Below are 18,116 nucleotides of genomic sequence, written 5' to 3'. Positions count from 1 at the left end.
TTTTAAATATATAAATAATAGAGATAACTTAGCGCAATGTTAAGAAATTTATAGAATTATATAAGAATAGTAGAAACACTTAAAATTTGAAGTACTAGATGTAAAATACATAAAACATCTTTATTATCATCATATTTAGCACAATTAAAGGCACGGTCCTCGAGATCTCGGTACACGTGATTTTTATTACAGAAAGAAAGCATTATACAATATTCATAAAAAACATTTGAGCACTTATGGTCTTTTCTTATTTACATTCGATATATATTACTTGACAAATCTTTGGGGCAACTAGATTTGTCGTATTTCAATTTCAATGATTTTTATACAACTTTATAAAACGTTATTTCATTATAAGAACAGTAGAAATTCTGACCTTTGCTTTTACATACGACTTAAAACACTTTGAATCGACCTAAGTTTAGTTATCAATTCTTGTCCACGGGGATTGCTATACAAAGTAGTTAAACATTTTGAAATTACATCCTGACACTTTGTTATTATCTTTCGTCTGTAATCAGATTCATTGTTTAATATTAGTCGAATAAAATTGATCTATTAATGCATGTATCTTAGCGAATTTCGTACTACATCAATGCTTGCACGACCGTCATCGAAATAAGGAATGATCGTTGACGTCTTTTTAGATTGTATCATATTGATATATCGAATTGTATATTTAGACTGATTTATGATTTATGATTAATTTATGTATAATTTCATAGTTACGTCCTCTGTAATAATATCTAATTATTTTTTTTTGTTATCCTCTTTCGTTGAACACTTTAATTGTCTTAGTTCAAAGTGTTAATTAATTTAATTGTACAGACTGCCACAAAAACTGTACGTGTACGTACATCACATGGAAGTAAATCAATCTTATTTGGTAAATTCGGAATATGTGTTTGATAAATGTAAGAAATATTGTTGAATGTACAAAAAAATATTAGAAGCTGGCAGTGTAGCAAAAAATTAAAGAAGAAATTTATTAAAAAACCTCACCGACGGCCGTGCGATAATTAATTCAGCAATTATTCTCGTAAAGCAAAAGATAAAGATACTTACTTAACGAAATTATTGGTAATATTTAAATGTGATATGAAATAATTAACCAAATTCGCTGTTGATTCTATAAGATGAAATTCGTTCCCTTCATTTAACCAAGTTCGCGTATCTTTGCCAATCATTCTGCGAAAATGTTATACACATAAATCATTGTTTATTCGAGTATAGCGAATGAAAGATACTTTACGGTGAATGTCCCTGCGCTTACTTGTAGATATCTAAAAGGTCTTCCATTGATACTCCTAACTGCAGAAATCCAGATATAATTCCAGTATTTGACACATTCAATTTACATGCTTTTATTTCTAATTGTTTTATTAGAAAATCTAAAAAAGAAGTGTCATATAAAAATATAACTTATAGTACTACTTTATATTACAACATTTTCATAAATTTATATAATAATCGTATAAGGATTTTGCTATTACCATCTGGAAAACAGTGTGGCGAACCTGAGTACTCTTGTCCTAGAGATATAATTTTGCTCATTAAAATTGCCATTTTATCTTCTGCTGACAATGCATCCTTTAGTTCTGCAAAAGAATTTTATTGAAATAAAATTTTCCTCATACACCCAGTGAATATAATAGAAATACCATTGTTTATGATATTATTCCAAATTTCTTGGATTAACATTGCATCTTGATGACCAGAACAATGAATTATAGCTAATTTGCATTCCCATAATTGTAAAGGATCCGCGTACTTTTCGTACAACTATAAATATTATATATTGATTGTTATTACACATAAGTTATATAAACTGAATATGAATACATCAATCTAATAGTATAAGGCTAATTAAAAGATCATACCTTCGTGATGTCAAGTAATGAAGAATTTAATGCTCTAAATGCTTCTTCGGTAAGTCGATCGGCCAGATGCTGATTATCAATCGTGTCTAAGATCTATATTGATAAATGTTCTTAGTGAAATGTTTATATTTAAACGTTATTGGGTGGAAAATGAATAATATTTTATATACTTCATTTTGTAGGGAAAAGAAGTACTGCTTATTGCCCAAATTATGAATTTTACTGAGGACGTAGTTAATTAACCAAATATTCGTAATTAATGAAGTTGGAATATCTTTCAATGAAGTTTAGAATTTTATACTTTTTTCACTCACACGTTCAATTGCTTACCTGTTGTTGTATTCTAGCGACTTCTACTTTATCCTCTAATTCACGTAAAAAAATTCCAAGATATGGAGCATATCCAGCTTGATCACTTCGCATGCACACTACTGCTCGAGCTAAATATTCAACTCTCTGTGATAGTGGTATATTTGATCTGTGTTGAAAAAAATTAATGAAATTGATTTAAAAAATTATAAAAACAAAGTGTATTAAAGAAAGTATTTAATCAACAACAGCGTTGCGTTCAATATCGTATCAATATACGCACTCTTTGGTCGCCAAAGAATCCAAAATTTTAGCTGCGGCGGCATGGTTTTTGTTTTTTTCATAAAACTGCCAAAGCAAGTCTGGTGCACTAACACGAGTAAGATAAGCTTCTAAGGAAGGTGCTGCTAAAGCAACAAGTTCTCCATGAAGTCTCCTCTCTATCATCCAAGCGTATACTGAAGCGTGGAGAATTTCACACGTAGCATGTAATGCATCAGTTATAATATCGTGTAACTAAAATTTATTAACATTATTAAAAATATATTATCCGGCAAAATTGCAAAGAATAATTTACAAAATATATAAATAAAAATAAAACATGCATCTTACTATTTCTTTTGCTGGAGCGACGGGCACAGATGAAGTGTTGTGAAGTGGAGGTCCGGGTTTACTCGGTATAGTAGGTGTTAATGGATTTGAAATGCTTTGATTATAAAGATTATCCAGTAATGTAATGAACTCCTTATAAATTTCTAACCTATATATAGAAAAATTATATAAAAATATGATACAAATTTAACATAATAAAATATTATAAGAACATTGAAAATCATCTATATACTAAGAATTGCTATAAGAATGTGTTACATTGTAATACCTTTTCATATAAGCAAATCGTCCTTCTTGATCGTCTATTGGTTCATTATTTTTATAATAGTGTAAGGCAGCATTATTGGGATCAACTCTTTCTGCACAGCAAAGACATAATTCGAGTACGCCGGAGTAAAATTGACAAGCAACGAATTGTTGACACACTGCACTTAAATTTAACCTGGGAGCAACTTCTTTGCACAGCTGATAGAATACAAATGTAATTAAGAAAGATGGGATTACACTAATAATATGTAATATAAAAAGCTGTTATACGTACAATAGAACACAACCTACCTTCAAAGCAGATTGTAAGTAACACTCCTTCTCTTCTGGGTTCGTACAACTTTTTGCTTTTAAAATTTTCTCATTAGCCTACAATTTATAAAATATAAAATATTGTTTCAATTGCATCGTTTTAACTTAGTTTTCTCATACCTTAGAACAGACAGCATCTTCACTTCTATATAAATTTGGACAAACTTCTCGTAATCTTTGACTAACAGCATCAACAGATGCATTATCTCCAAGATAACTGCAAACCATTTCCAAAAATTGGAATTTAAAATAATTTAATATGCCAAACTATTAATTAGCTTACCTATCTATAAGATGAATGATCAGCAATGATGAAATTTCATGACCCAATAAAATTAAGCCTCGAAATGTAGCTGTAGAAAATTCATTGATCTGGTCCTACAAATTAGCACAAAAATCAGTACAACATTTTGAATTTCGACGTAAAAAAATTACTCTATGTATTTGAGAATAACACCTTCGACAAACAATTCACAATATTATTTAAATGATTTTCACATAAAATTTTCCAAAGTTCTAAAACTTCGCAGGCATGAGTAATGAAAATTTTTAATGCAGCTAAAGAATTCCTTTCTTCAACTATTGGCTCTTGGTAATGATTAGATACAGTTGTTTCAAATCCATCAGTCATACTTCTACTAGTGTCATGCCTAAAAATCAATGTCTCCTACAGTGTTGAAGTAAAATTCAATCACTTGAAACGCAGTAGAAAAAATTATATACAAAAAAACACATACTGTTTAGTAATATGGGTGTTTTTATTGAGAAAAGATCTTAATGCTTGCAGGAGGCTTAAGATCCAGCTAACTTGTCTAGTTGAAATTGTACTAGAGATCTGAAATTTTAACACGAGGTTAATAACATCACAGTTGATGTGACATTATTTAAAAACAAAAAATATTTAGATTGATCTAATTTACCTCAGTCTTGTTATTCACAACTTCCTGTTTAATACAACGCATGTTCCAAATAGGGCGAAGAATTCTTCCTACATATAAGTATAAACCATTGTGTTTTGCAGAAAACTGTTGCAGAGAAATATCTGTACTAAGTCCAACCGGTGCATGAGGTCGGAACCCTTGAAGTCTTAAATCGTAATTTGGAACTCTTGGTGTTGATGTGCGTATGTCTCCTACAATAGTCAATAGGTAGTTTCACAAATTCCATAAATATAATTATAAACAAATACCAATACCTATATTTATATTAGCAAAGCCACTCCCATGCACATCAATCGTAGGTCCAATACTTGTTCGTTGGCTACCATATAAAAAAAACGCTCTCGTTGCCCACTCAGCTAACTGTACATTATAATTAAACAGTATCTTTTAAACTCTTTTTCAGTTTTAGTTTTATGAATAAAGTTCTGTAGTATAACGAAAAACAGTTTGGTAAACAAAATAATATCTTAGTAGGAGACTTTCACCGTACATGAAGATGAATCACTTTTTCATATTATGATTAATGAAAAAGTAACATTTTTATTATAAAAATATTTACTTTATATAAAAGAATAGAAAACATAGGAAAAATTCAAAACGTTGAAAAATGTTTTGTGAAAGATTGCATTTTTGACGTAAACTCAATTTTCCATTTCATTAAAAATGGATTGTAATCAATACCTCGATGTTTTGTGAACTTTCAAGTGTAGCTACAATAAGACAAGTTGCACATGCTTGCTCCAATGACTGTGATTGGAAATATGCGCGAACTGCTTCAGTGTCAGGACCACGTTGTTCTAAAAGAAGCTGCTTTAAAATGTCCATTGGACGAACTTGAACATAGGTTATTGCACCCTGAATTAAAGGAATAAATTAGTGAATAAATATATTTGATGCATATTATAAACTTTTAATAAATTACATACCTGAGAAGTCAAAAATATAAATTTACGAGGTGCTTCCATATGTTGCCTTACAAGAAGAGGTGGCTCTTCTTGAGTAATACTTTGCTTTTCAATACGTATCGCTGGTTCTACCAGAATTTCTGCCATTGCCCATACTGGACTATCTAGCGAGAGAGGACTTTGTGTTTCAGCTAAATAATTCGTAAATGGATATGCATCATTACTTAAACATAAAACAGTTTCCGTATCTCCACCGCAAACAAGAATCAATGTCCCTGTAACAGTAGTATATAGATTTAAATTAAATATTTCATACTCAGAAGGAAAACATTTGTATCAACGCTCATTCATTGCAAAAATGACATAATTATATATAAAGTTATGTTTCTAGTATATTGTTTGATATTGGTAGTAAATAATTTTTCAATCATTTTTCAATTTCAATTATATATGCATACTTTTTCTATAATGCGCCATTTGTACTTTTCTTGGTCTCATTACTGTCGCATTAGCGGCGTAACCCGGTGGTAATCTAACGTGTATTAATTGCAGACCTTGAGGTCTGGTTGCTGGATTAGCAACTGAAATACAACTGAAGTAAAAACGTGTTCCAGTAGCTGCAACCACAACTAAGTTTAAGTGTACTGATTCTGACTCTGTAATAGCAGATATGCTCACCAATGGTCGGAAATTGTTACTATCCAATGTCCTAAAACGAAATATTCTTTTAATTTCAACTTCACTTTACTTTTAATGCTAATATAGAGATACATACTTAACAACATGAACAGCATTTTGCACTAAAGAAGCTTGTGACAAAGACGCGATTTTGGACGCGCTATCATTATCTATATCCCAAACAGTGATCGTTCCTTTGTCACCAAGTGTGTATAAAATATTTCGCGAATCGTCTACAGAAATTTGTATTATAGCTTCTTCCTCTGATAAAGCTATAGTGACAAATGACGGAACTAAGAATGATAGTGGGCCTTCGGAATGATTTATTTTCTTACAACGTTTCCCGAACCAACTACTTTCTGCCTATAAATGAACAATGTTGTGACTAGTTGTAATTTTGTTTTGCTCATTGTTGTTATATTTAATTCATTTTACCTGATAATAAATTTCATAGAGAGAACCGTTTCTACCGCCAAGAAAAATTCTTCCACTATTAGTATTTGCTATTGTTGTAATACCAATGCCATCTGTGGGAACTGTGAAGATTGGTTCGGGAACAAGTTGTATTTCCGGTGATGTACCTAATCGTAAATAAATGAGTGTAATATATAAAAATAGAAAAAGCTTTCAGTTTATAATAAAGTTATACAAGTGTAATACTTTCGCTAGTTTCTGGCAGTGTAACGCCAAGAATAGTTATTTCTACTGTAGTTGTAAGAATCAATAAATACTTCACATAAGCTTGGAATACACCTGGTTTGGGTTTTACTAAACCTACACTTATAATAGTTTCATTTAAACCATCAAAATATGCTACATCGGATCTGAAAACATATTATAACATTTGTAACGTTTTGCAAATAAGTGTTTAGTAATGATTTAAAAAGAAAAATATTTACTCATTTTCGTATGACCACACATATATATCACTATCGATTGTAAGCCATGCTTTTGAGATTTCAGTGAAAAGCCCCATCATACAATGACATTGCATATCTAATCATCATTAAGTATTAAGGAGTTTACATAAATTCTTGATATAAGATGAAAAAATTAAACAAATGTAAAACAAAATGTATTTATGTATAATTCAAGAGTTTCTAGTTGAAAGGATACGATGAAAGTGTTCCATTATTTCAGATGGCAAAGAAACCTTACTGTGTACTTTCATTTGATTTATATTTGGAAAACACGTGGACATTCCATTTAAGTTTGGATAATCATGATCGTCGAGACCACTGACAGTCGGTCCACCTGAAAATATATATTTATTAACAAAAACTAATTATAATAAAGTATAAGGCGGACACAAAAAAATAAATGTTTACCTTGTATGTTGTATCGCATAAGATTAATTAAAGAAGGAAAATTGCTATCTGCCGTAATATGTAAATCAACCACCTTCCCTGCCATTTCTAAGGCATCTAAGTGTATTTTAAGCGGTTCCATTTCAGTTAGAGTCATGTTCGTACAGCACAGGAAAAAATTAAATATTAAATATACTCAGAACTAAATTAACAAAAAGATACAAATAAGATAGTAACGAAAATACTGAAAATATTCAATGTAAATTATTATTATTATTGTTATTATTGTTGCTATCGATTAGGATTCTTATTTCTTATTTATAATAATCCATTAATGATAGTTTTATTTTCTAACTGTTTCATTGAAACACCGTAAGTAAAGGTTAGATATGTTTATGTATTCAAATATTCAATAATATTTTTAAGTATAGTAATAGTAACGTAACGCAATATCGTAAGAATCTTGTGAATACGTATGCATACTGTGCATATAAATTTCGAAATACTTACTACAATTTATTAGTACTATTTGTATATTTTTTTATAATACTATACGTTTCACGAGGTTTGTGCCACTCGCGCCATACAAGTAAATTTTAAGTTATATTACTGCGCATACGTACAACTGGTTAGCTTTATTGGCTTGAATTTATCTTCCAGATAAAAATGAATATTGTACATTTAAATTCAAATTGAACTGTTCTGGATTCATTGAACAGTTTACATTAACAAGGAATAATATCACAAGATATAATTTATATTAGTATTAACATAGTTGTGATTCGGTTTTTCTAATTTACACCACTAGAATAACAACAAAGGCTGTTTTATGTATTGAATCTCTTGTCCAGGATGATTCTCCTGAATTTCACTCCTTTCATTTCGCTAATCTTTCTTGTCCCTACAGGTAAACAAAGAATATTATACCAAATAATAATTTCAGATGTTGTTAATATCTTTACTGCGAAGGTGAACTGTTTAATGCGATGGAAAATCTTTCGTGCGACTTTGGATTAAAGAAAGATGTTTCCTGTCCTATCGATGGTGGCTGGACTTTTTGGGGTGCTTGGGGATCTTGTTCTGGAAAATGTGGATTTATAGGAAAACAAATTAGATATCGTACCTGTAACAATCCTGCTCCTTCCAACAATGGGGCTTACTGTACTGGTCCCAGCTATCAAATTAAAAGATGCCAAATTATGAGTATAATTTTTAAGAATAGAGTAAAATAACATAATTCGATGAATAGTTTATTTAATCCTAATATGGTTTTAGGATGCACGATGATGGATTACGATAAAGTTGTAAGTATTTATCCCATACGTAAAGAAGAACTGAAGATTGTAAAGAAAATTCACAAAGAATTGCCAGCATTGAATGAACTATGTTTTCTTGTCGATTGTATATTCTCCATTGTAGAGAAGGTTCTTGGGAACAATGCGGTAATGAACAATAGAATTCGCGATTATAACTGAAGAAGAAAAGACTTGATAACATTTTGATGTATCTTTCATGGAGATGCCTTACTGGAATGCCATGAATTGCATTAAATATAATGTTGGATGTCCAAGTAATTAAATAATTAAACAAGGATGAATTTTCCTAATAAATATATGTAATAATATATTTTTCCTAGGGCTCGGTGGTTGGAGTGCTTGGGGAGTTTGGTCATCGTGTACTGCAATTTGTGGCAAGGGTAAAAAATATCGTACAAGGACTTGTAACAGTCCAATACCTTCAAGTACAAAATTGATGTGTAACGATTCAGCATTTGAGATGGAGAACTGTCTGGGGTTTAATTGCAAAAATCGCCTAAGTATACTAGATGTGTTAAAAAAACATTTACTGTGTTACTTAAACATTAAACACGTTATTACTTATAACAACATATATTATTGTTCTAATTATAAAAGACAAAACATTTAGTTTAAAAGAAGTTTCATAGAAATTATTTTATCGATTATACTGAATACATTAAAAATTATGTGTTCTATATAAATTACAGTGTAATATAGTAAATATTTCAGATGTTGTGCATCAAGTATAACATGAATAGTATATTATTTCTTCGTTTCTAATAGCTGGTAGTTGGTCCAATTGGAGCAAGTGGAGTATGTGCAGTGTAGAATGTGGCTCTGGAATACAAATAAAAAAGCGTTTCTGTTCAGAAAGTCAAAGCAAGCAAAGAAGTTCATGTAAGGGTTCAGCTATGGAAGTAAAGGGTTGTGCAATTAATAATTGCTCAAGTGAGAATTTTATTTTATATAGATTAGTATTGCATGTTTTATAAAAATAAGTATAAGTTGAGTGCAAATCGTACTTATCAATCTTTTAGTAAATGGAATGTGGTCATCGTGGACAGCTTGGTCACTTTGTACTTCAACTTGTGGGGTTGGTACACAGTTGAGAAATCGTATGTGCAACAATCCTTCGCCAAGTGGTAATGGTACAACTTGTGTTGGTTCAGCGTCTGAAGTTCATCAGTGTTTCACTAGACCATGCATAGGTATACTTGGAATTTAATGATATTATTATTAATATTAAACTATTCTTCTGTGTCTGATACGATTTAAAATTTTTTTGAAAGTTAAATCACACGAAGTAGCACATTTCACAGAAAAAAGCAGCCTTCTTTATAATCCAAATGAGAAGCCTACACGTTTACTTCATATATATCTAAGATTCTTACCGTTGTCACCTTTTGGCATGATTATTTATCGCTTTGAGGAAAATTGTAAAGAATTAACGTGCAATTTTTTAAAGTTATTTCTGCAAAATAGAAGAATAGTACTTCTATCTCAAATTGCCAGCTGTACCTTGGGTTTAGTTCACGAAACCAAATTGGAAGTAAGAGATATCTTTTTATGTGTTGAATATTTCTTTTTTCATATATGTTGCTTCCTAGATTGGACAGTGGCATGTAGTGTTAACTGCGATATATGGAAGACATGGTCTGTTACGTATTGATGATGGACTTCATAAAGATAACATTTTTTCATGTATACCGGCATCATACGATTTGGATCATACGATGAAGATAGGAGAAGGATTTCAAGGCCAAATCCAGGAAATAAGAATTAATTTTATGCCTGTTCAACTACATGAATCAAAAGTTATTCACATTGGTTATATTTTATAATTACTACTAATTTTAAATGACCAAATGTTTTGTAAAGCATAATACATACTATTTTAGGATAAGTATGATAAAAAATATACAAATGTTCCATTCAGTAGCAACAATGTCCAACATTTGATTGCAGATGATAATGAAGGTTTCATTTATATTAGTTTAACAGATTCAGTTGCAGTACCATGTCCAAGAAACATGGAACATTGGCAAGTAAGAAACAAGAATTGCTATTTTAATAAATTTAAATGACGACTGTTATTTACAATGATCTTCATTCTAGTTTTTGTAATCTAGATTACAATTGTTATAAAACCAGAGGACACAAATGGAGTTCTGGCAATTATACCAGACGATTCTTTTTCTTTAAATGAATATATTTTATTGCTGTTAGAAGAGGGAAAGATAAAACTTAAATTTCATCAAGGAGCTACTTATGTTGCAATTGAGAGTATGGAACATATTTTAGTAGGTGAATGGTTTCAAATAATACTAGCCCATGATGACAAAAATATATACATTCAAGTCAATGGAAATGAAAAACAATACATGCCTTTAATATTTGAAGAAATGATGACCCTATCTACAAGTTACATATTTTTAGGAGCTATACGCGACGACATGAGGGTAAATAGGCTTAATTAAAAGGTACTATGTCTTATATGAAATTTGTACTTTTTTATAATAGGAAAAAATGTGTCCCAACTGTGTAGACGTACCCCTAATGAGTTTTACTCTTGGATATCTTAATATAGACGGGAAAGAAATAGATCTTATAACATTACCAGTATTGGAAACAACTAGTAAAAAGTTTTCTAGTCGTACTATTAGTATATCTGGTAATAATTAATTTATGGCCAAATAATTTAGAATAATCACATAATACACTATGATTGATGTATGTAACTGTTTATTAGATTACTATGAAGAAATACCTTTATTCTTGGGCCAGGAACTCAAACTATCATGCTTCTACGATATAATTCCTCATAAAAAGAGATATAAATCTTTGAAAAGAACACACGCTATGTGGTTAGTAATGGATAGATTATTGCAATCTTATGAAAAGTAGTAAGTTATTTTCTGAAACATAAAATTAATTTTTCCCAATTTTTGTTTTTCCCAATTTGTTTTATAATTATAATTTAATTTTTCGTTAAGCAACGACTTCTTCAACATTAAGGATGATGGACGCGTTAGTACTATTAGTATTGTTAGTTACATGACTCGTGATACAATCGAAAACTTTTATTCTTGCCACATCTATCATTCTGAAAATAAATCAGTTAAAACTTTAAATCAAGCTCTTTTTACATTTGGTATTACTGTAATAGACAAAGACGAAGGTATACTAGAATAATTTGATCCGCTAGTTTCGTTTATTTTTTAATAAACTTTAATCTTTTAGAGTTTGAAAGCAAAGCTTGGAAAGAATGGAGCTTTATTTATGGAGCCACAATTGCGTGCTTTATAGTCATTATAATTTGGTGTTTATTAGAAATTTTACAATTTTTACGAAATGGGTAATATAAAACAAAAACAGTAAATCAATATTATCGAACCAGAACTAATAAATACGAAACGAAATTAAATATATGATTATTTTCAGTGATAGTTTTGATAGACAAGAGCCGCAAATATCTAACAATAATTCCATGTCTACTATAAATTTTGTTTTATCCAAGAGTGGAGTAACTTTGCTTGGTAGTCAACAGGCTGCAAATGAAGTGGTATCAAGAATTTTAAAAGAAAACTGAATCTTTTGATTAAACAGAACATTATATGCATAACAATACACTACACACTAGTAACCTATTTAAATAACACTAATTATTAATTAAAGCAACAACTTGTAAATAATAAAATCGTTAATTACCGAATTAATAAAATATCTATATTCTTTTACATTTATTATAAAATAGATTTACACAAATTTTGAATTATATATAACAATAAATATAATTACTATTAACAGTATACTTAAAAAGGTAACATCCAACGTTTTTAAAGTTATAATAGCATGAAATAATACGATTTCTGTAGGAAAATATTTAGAGAGTACAAATTAAGATCTAAAAAAATATTAAAGATATATATATCTTTAATTAAAAAGTTAACCACTTATTTCTACTATTTGTATTGCTTGCATAAATTAATATTTGACATTTTGTAGTTATGATTATTTTCGTTCAAATAGTTCTGAATAAATGCCATTTTTATAATCAAACAAATTCAGCTAGTACTCTTGTTAATATAACGTTGAAATTTGTAATCATTTCGTAAAATGTAAAATAATAGATAAATATACATATAACAGAACGTAAATTACCTATATCCTACTTAAATCAATTATAAGGGTGTGATCAATCAATGGATATTCTCTTAGGATTCACTGCTACTGCTGCTAGTTACAGAAGAATTTCGTGCCAATTGAGGTAACTCAAAATGCCATTTTGTATCTTGACTTATATTGAATCCATTAGCTGTTTCACAATTTGATAATGGTGGTCTTCCTTTAATACCTATTGTTGTAGGTCTTTTACTAGGATTCTCATCTAACATCATCCTCAATAATTCGTACTAAAAGTAAAATGTTTGCAATTAACGTAGCTTAATGAAAACACAAGTTAGAAGTGTTTAAGGAATCAAATCTCTAGAATGCACTATAAGGGCCAAAAATGCACAATAATTCTCTTACCTCAGCTGGATATTCGTTACTGAAATTCTTTGGAAATATTGAATTTCTTAAATTCCTTAAGGTAACTGTTCTTTCCATTTCAGTAACAAATGGGATAAGCAATTCAAACAAAATGATACCTAAAGAATAGATATCGACTTTATAATTATAGCGTTGGCCATTTATTTGTTCAGGAGACATGTAAAGATGAGTACCGACACAAGCGGTATGCAAGTTGTTCTTAAGAGTAATATTCTCGTTTTCAGAAGGAGTGTGGGCTTCGTTGTAACTTTCTGCCATTGCAGTTACAAGACCAAAGTCCCCGACTTTTATTTTATTATCAAAAGAAAAAAATATGTTCGAAGGCTGAAATTTATTCATTAAACATCAAAGTAATAATATGATTTCTTGGATGAGCCATTCTACTACCAAGTCGATCATTTTTGGAATTAATGTCTGAAATTTTGTACAAATTAAAATATATCGTAATTCATATGAAAGTAAGTGCAGTTTAAGTTACAAAAAAAATGATCGGTTTGGCACGAAAGGATCCATATAAAATATTATACACTATTATTTCAAATATTACCTTTAAATCACGATGAATAAGATTTTGTAAATGAATGTACTCCACTGCTTCGACTATTTGTTGAAATATATTTAATACACGATGATAATTTCGCACTGACTGATCTTTCAGCCACTCCCTGAGACTTAGCCTTTGGCACAGCTGCATTTGTATGTAGAGGAACATTTTTGGAGACTTGTATGTGTTTCGCTTACTACTCAAATCTAACGAAAATGATTTCTGTTGTTTTTTTTTCTCCTTTCCATCCACATCTTTACTGTTTGTGTCTTTAAACACTATACTCTCGGAACGTGTAGAATTACCACTAGTTTTGCACAATATTTTTTTTATTCTATCACTCGTGCAAGATAAATTAGAACTTTCAGTACTACAACTATTGATATTAATAACATTGTCAGTTTGACCCATTGAGTGGGATTTTTCAAACACAATAAAGGAATCAGAATCAGAATCGTGATCTAACTCGTATGCTTCGCGAGCACTATCTATCGACGATTGATCAGTCAAATTAACATTAATACAAACAGAATTATTAATCTTTGTTTTAGTATGAATTGTATCTGAGGTGATATCTAAACTTGGAGATGTTAACTTGTTCATCCATTGAGGATCATGCTTTTCTTGCCATCCTGCGGGTGGACATTCTAACCATGAGTTAAAATATCTTACAATGTTCTGATGATCCAATTTGGCCAATGCCTTTACCTCTCGCATTACACGTTCCCTTGAATATGTACTATTAAAGAAAGTAAAAGTAGACAGAGAAAATATTGTTAGTTACGTCAAGTTTACATTTTATATTCACAGCTTTCATGAATACGTTAAACATTATATAGTTGAATTTATTAAATTTTTTTAACAAACCTATTTGATAAAGCAATCCTTTTAATAGCATAATTACAGTCATCTATTTTATTTTTTGCCTCAAAAACTACTCCATAACCACCTTTCCCCAAGCAATCCACTGGTTCAAAATCTGTGAGGTAACGAGACTTAAAATTTTCAATCTCTTTCTCATCGTTATTTAGCTGGTTAGTTTTATTTGTCTCTATATGTCTTTCAATTATCAAAGGCTACAAAATATATAGAAATAAATAATGTCAGGTGATATCTAAGATTTATATTTTTGAATAGCATAATGTATGTCATTTTTACCGGAAGTATTGCGTCTTTAGCAACCGTTGTAGCATTTAACAATCGTTGTGTTAACATAAAATTAAGTACAATTGCAGTGGTAATTGAAATGATTAAAACTTCTTTCCTGTTGTAAAAGATATTCAATTAACGTAGTTAAATTTGAGTAAATATACTTCATAGTTCATAATACATACCACCAATACCATAATGATACAATTATAACTTGAACAGGAGTATCGTCATCGTCCTCTTCGTGAGTATTATTTACCCCAAACGATTTTTCCTCTCTCTCAATAAAGATTAGATTTGGATCAGTTCGATTACATTGTTTATCACTATCTAATTCTAACTGATCTGTTGAGTAAAGATAAAATCCATTTCCTACAAAAAATATAATCCCAGATAACGAAAGTAATAATTTTTTATTCGCTGATCTTATTTACTTATGTTTCAAACTTATATACCGTTTACATATTCTGAATTATACAAAACTGATAACGCAGTGGTACTTTGCGCATCTGTTATATCAGGTAAAGCATCAACATCATTATCTTTTATTGGATTCGGAAGAGATTTTATAATTGCACTACCTAAAGTATATTTAGAGTATGTCATAATTTTATGATAAAGATTTGTAATGTTGTCTACTGGTTTGATTACATCAGAAGACAAAAGTTAAACGTTCATACCAACAGCAGGATAAGGTTGCCACGGATATTTTGAATGCTGCAAGTAGTTTGGTGATGCTTCCAATGATTTATGTAGCTCTGTATTCTCTTGTATGTATAATTGTCTATCGTGCATACCTAAATAAATACCTGGACTAACTGAAAGCTCTGTTCCCCAAGACCATTGCGTACTGTCAAATAAATTAATTTCCTTGAGATTTTTATCTTCATTGCTTTTGATACTTGCATCTTCGCGCCATATAGTAACAATTGGAGAATCAAACTAATTGAATGTAAATAAACATATTTAATATAAAGATAGAAAGGTAAAGACCTAAAGTTTTGTAAACAACTAAGACTGACCCTATGTTGCCATAATTTCACAGCAGGATCATTTTTATTAACAGCCCAAATCAAACCATCGGGTACAACAACTTTAATTTCGATATCTAATACAGAAGGCGTTATTTCATCTCCACAGTTCGTGTCAGATTGATCGACTAGTTGCAAATCATACTGACCAACACTGAAGTTCCATCTATTTTAATATAAATGTTTTTAACATTATACTTGCTATTTATAGTATTTGGCATATTTTACATTTGATTACCTTTCAATGCCAGTTCGTGCCTCGATTGCTCTCACTGTTTGTTGGAATCTCTGAACGATAAGTACTTCTTGTTCTATATAAGTTTCCCCTCTCGTGATATTGTTGCAACCATTCATTCCACATTCGTATAAAATCTTTCCAGTTACACTTGAAACACCTATTGCAAGAAAATGTATATCTTTTTATACATTCTTCTGTAGATTTTTATTACACAATTATTATTATTATTATTATTGTTAAGACTTTTAATAGTATTTTATTAAGCCATCAAATTATACACTGATAATCGATATATCTCTCTAAAGGAAGGCAGGTTATTGTTCGATGTTGGATCGTAAAAGTCCCATAGGCTCATTTACACATTAGAAAATACATACCATATGATTTTACTTCTCTGCCACCAGAAAATACTAGATTGTCTGAATAATGGAAGGATGAATGTAATAATTGGCTGGCAGATATTGGTACTGCTTCTAAATTTTCTCCATCAAATTTATATAGTCCACCGCTTAAAGATGGAATTAATCGAACCCACTGCCCATTATCATTAAGCTGTAAAATATAATGAAAACAGAGACCAATGATATACCCGTATACAGTGTACATATTTAATTATTAATACTTTTTGGCGATAAACGCTAAACGCATAAAATATGTTCAATATTTATTGTCACCTCTCTGCGATGTATATTCGATGATAACATAGATCCTTCATTGAAATCTAACGACCATTTCTTTTTCCCAAAATTATTGGTATCTAGTGCGGATATCTTCCCGTCTAATGTACTCACAAATAATAAACTGAAAAAATTGTAAAAAAATATAAATTGTATTTTATATACTTACTTACATACTTAATCAATTGTTTATTCAATTAATGAATAACGCGTATAACACATTTAAAAGGGACGGAATAAATGATAAAAATTCACCTTTTCGTTTGCAGTGTAAAATGTTTGATTTCTTGACCTACCTTGCATTGTTTATTTCACTGTATCTGTATAACTAACGAACAAAATTATGTAGTACACTTCGTAGTACTTTTCAAGCAACGGAAACTCTTTCACAAGTTAAATATTATCTGGCGATTAAATTTTTCTACTAAGCAAGTGACAAGTGTGTAAAATCGAGGTAAACAGACACGGTGAATCGTAAACTGCGTCATTAAATATTTAAATGAAGTGTAACAGTGTAAATTCGTGGCTAATTACCTGCGAGATGATTTCTTTCCACAAAACGTCAACTGTTTTATGTTACCGCTGTTAATCAGCGGGGATGTGAAGAAAATTGTAAATAACGAATAAAACCATATTCGCATCCATAAATGTGTGCCAGACATTGTTTACGCGCGAAGCAATCGATTAAATAAATACAACATTTTGTTTCTAGATATTTACGTGGATTAATATATATGGAATGTTTTATCGCAATATTCGATTAAAATACACCAGACATCGGATGTTTATCAGCCAACGATGGACCATGGTAAACTGATAAATTGTTACTATAATATACGTTAAATTCTAGCGCCATCTCGTCTCACCTTTATCCATGCGCAAGGCGGTATGAATATTACCCGGGATTTGTCAATATTTGTCTGTGATCCTTTAATCATCCGGATAATTAATAAAAATGTGTAAAAACAATCGAAAACAACAAGAATAATATATAATATTTACCTCGAATGTGTAATAAATATATGTACGAGCGACGTGTAGTAGAGCGATTGTATGTAATAAATTAGTCGGACAACATTGTTATAATCGTTATCTTTCGAAAATATACGGAAAAAGTAACGAATGGCAATAGAATGTGTAATAGATTTAGTAATTTTTTTATATTTGTCAGATATTCGATATTTTCATATAGAATGGATTGTACGAGTTGTTATTGCAGTTGTTATAGCATATAGCATGGGAAACGCTTATCAGTGTAGGAAATATTAGTTAAAAATTTGACATTGATTGTGAAAAGTGATCAGCATTGATAGTTGTACTTGTGGGTCGGTGCAATCATATCGCGGATACTTCTATAATATGTCGGCAGGTGACAGTGCGTGTCGACGTCGTTTAGATTGCTATTCTTTTTCTACGT

General features: G+C 30.3%; 3 protein-coding genes across 3 annotated transcripts; 1 reads left to right on the top strand and 2 right to left on the bottom strand.

Annotated features, from left to right (window-relative positions):
- Positions 1-272: 272 nt before the first annotated feature.
- On the bottom strand, positions 273-7,819 carry Nup154 (nuclear pore complex protein Nup154). Its single transcript, XM_076904733.1, has 27 exons — positions 7,722-7,819; positions 7,233-7,413; positions 7,021-7,158; positions 6,804-6,900; positions 6,565-6,728; positions 6,340-6,485; positions 6,002-6,267; positions 5,685-5,935; positions 5,248-5,501; positions 5,003-5,176; positions 4,576-4,681; positions 4,301-4,512; positions 4,118-4,215; positions 3,838-4,030; positions 3,664-3,758; positions 3,501-3,597; positions 3,360-3,437; positions 3,070-3,266; positions 2,802-2,949; positions 2,473-2,705; positions 2,211-2,358; positions 1,881-1,973; positions 1,662-1,782; positions 1,494-1,598; positions 1,274-1,391; positions 1,066-1,188; positions 273-511 (listed from the first exon to the last, which is right to left on the bottom strand). The coding sequence occupies exons 2-27, from the start codon at positions 7,366-7,368 to the stop codon at positions 385-387; spliced, it is 3,918 nt and encodes a 1,305-aa protein (XP_076760848.1). The 5' UTR covers positions 7,369-7,413; positions 7,722-7,819; the 3' UTR covers positions 273-384.
- A 219-nt stretch (positions 7,820-8,038) lies between these two features.
- Positions 8,039-13,264, top strand: LOC143429228 (uncharacterized). Its single transcript, XM_076904739.1, has 15 exons — positions 8,039-8,414; positions 8,487-8,653; positions 8,730-8,781; positions 8,848-9,027; positions 9,293-9,457; positions 9,547-9,717; positions 10,253-10,323; positions 10,408-10,554; positions 10,639-10,968; positions 11,030-11,180; positions 11,259-11,412; positions 11,503-11,687; positions 11,750-11,864; positions 11,951-12,148; positions 13,123-13,264. Exons 1-14 carry the CDS (start codon positions 8,198-8,200, stop codon positions 12,096-12,098), a joined length of 2,253 nt encoding a protein of 750 aa, XP_076760854.1. The 5' UTR covers positions 8,039-8,197; the 3' UTR covers positions 12,099-12,148; positions 13,123-13,264.
- Positions 12,450-17,539, bottom strand: LOC143429226 (eukaryotic translation initiation factor 2-alpha kinase). Its single transcript, XM_076904734.1, has 13 exons — positions 17,234-17,539; positions 16,697-16,823; positions 16,400-16,574; positions 16,023-16,179; positions 15,776-15,950; positions 15,434-15,695; positions 15,209-15,334; positions 14,939-15,125; positions 14,763-14,868; positions 14,472-14,680; positions 13,608-14,343; positions 13,040-13,384; positions 12,450-12,921 (listed from the first exon to the last, which is right to left on the bottom strand). The coding sequence occupies exons 1-13, from the start codon at positions 17,359-17,361 to the stop codon at positions 12,724-12,726; spliced, it is 2,931 nt and encodes a 976-aa protein (XP_076760849.1). The 5' UTR covers positions 17,362-17,539; the 3' UTR covers positions 12,450-12,723.
- Positions 17,540-18,116: the final 577 nt, after the last annotated feature.

Source organism: Xylocopa sonorina, chromosome 11 (genome assembly GCF_050948175.1).
Source record: "Xylocopa sonorina isolate GNS202 chromosome 11, iyXylSono1_principal, whole genome shotgun sequence".
Taxonomy (NCBI): Eukaryota; Metazoa; Arthropoda; class Insecta; order Hymenoptera; family Apidae; genus Xylocopa; species Xylocopa sonorina.
Note: the sequence above shows the minus strand (reverse complement) of the source record. Positions and strands in the feature narration are given on the sequence as shown.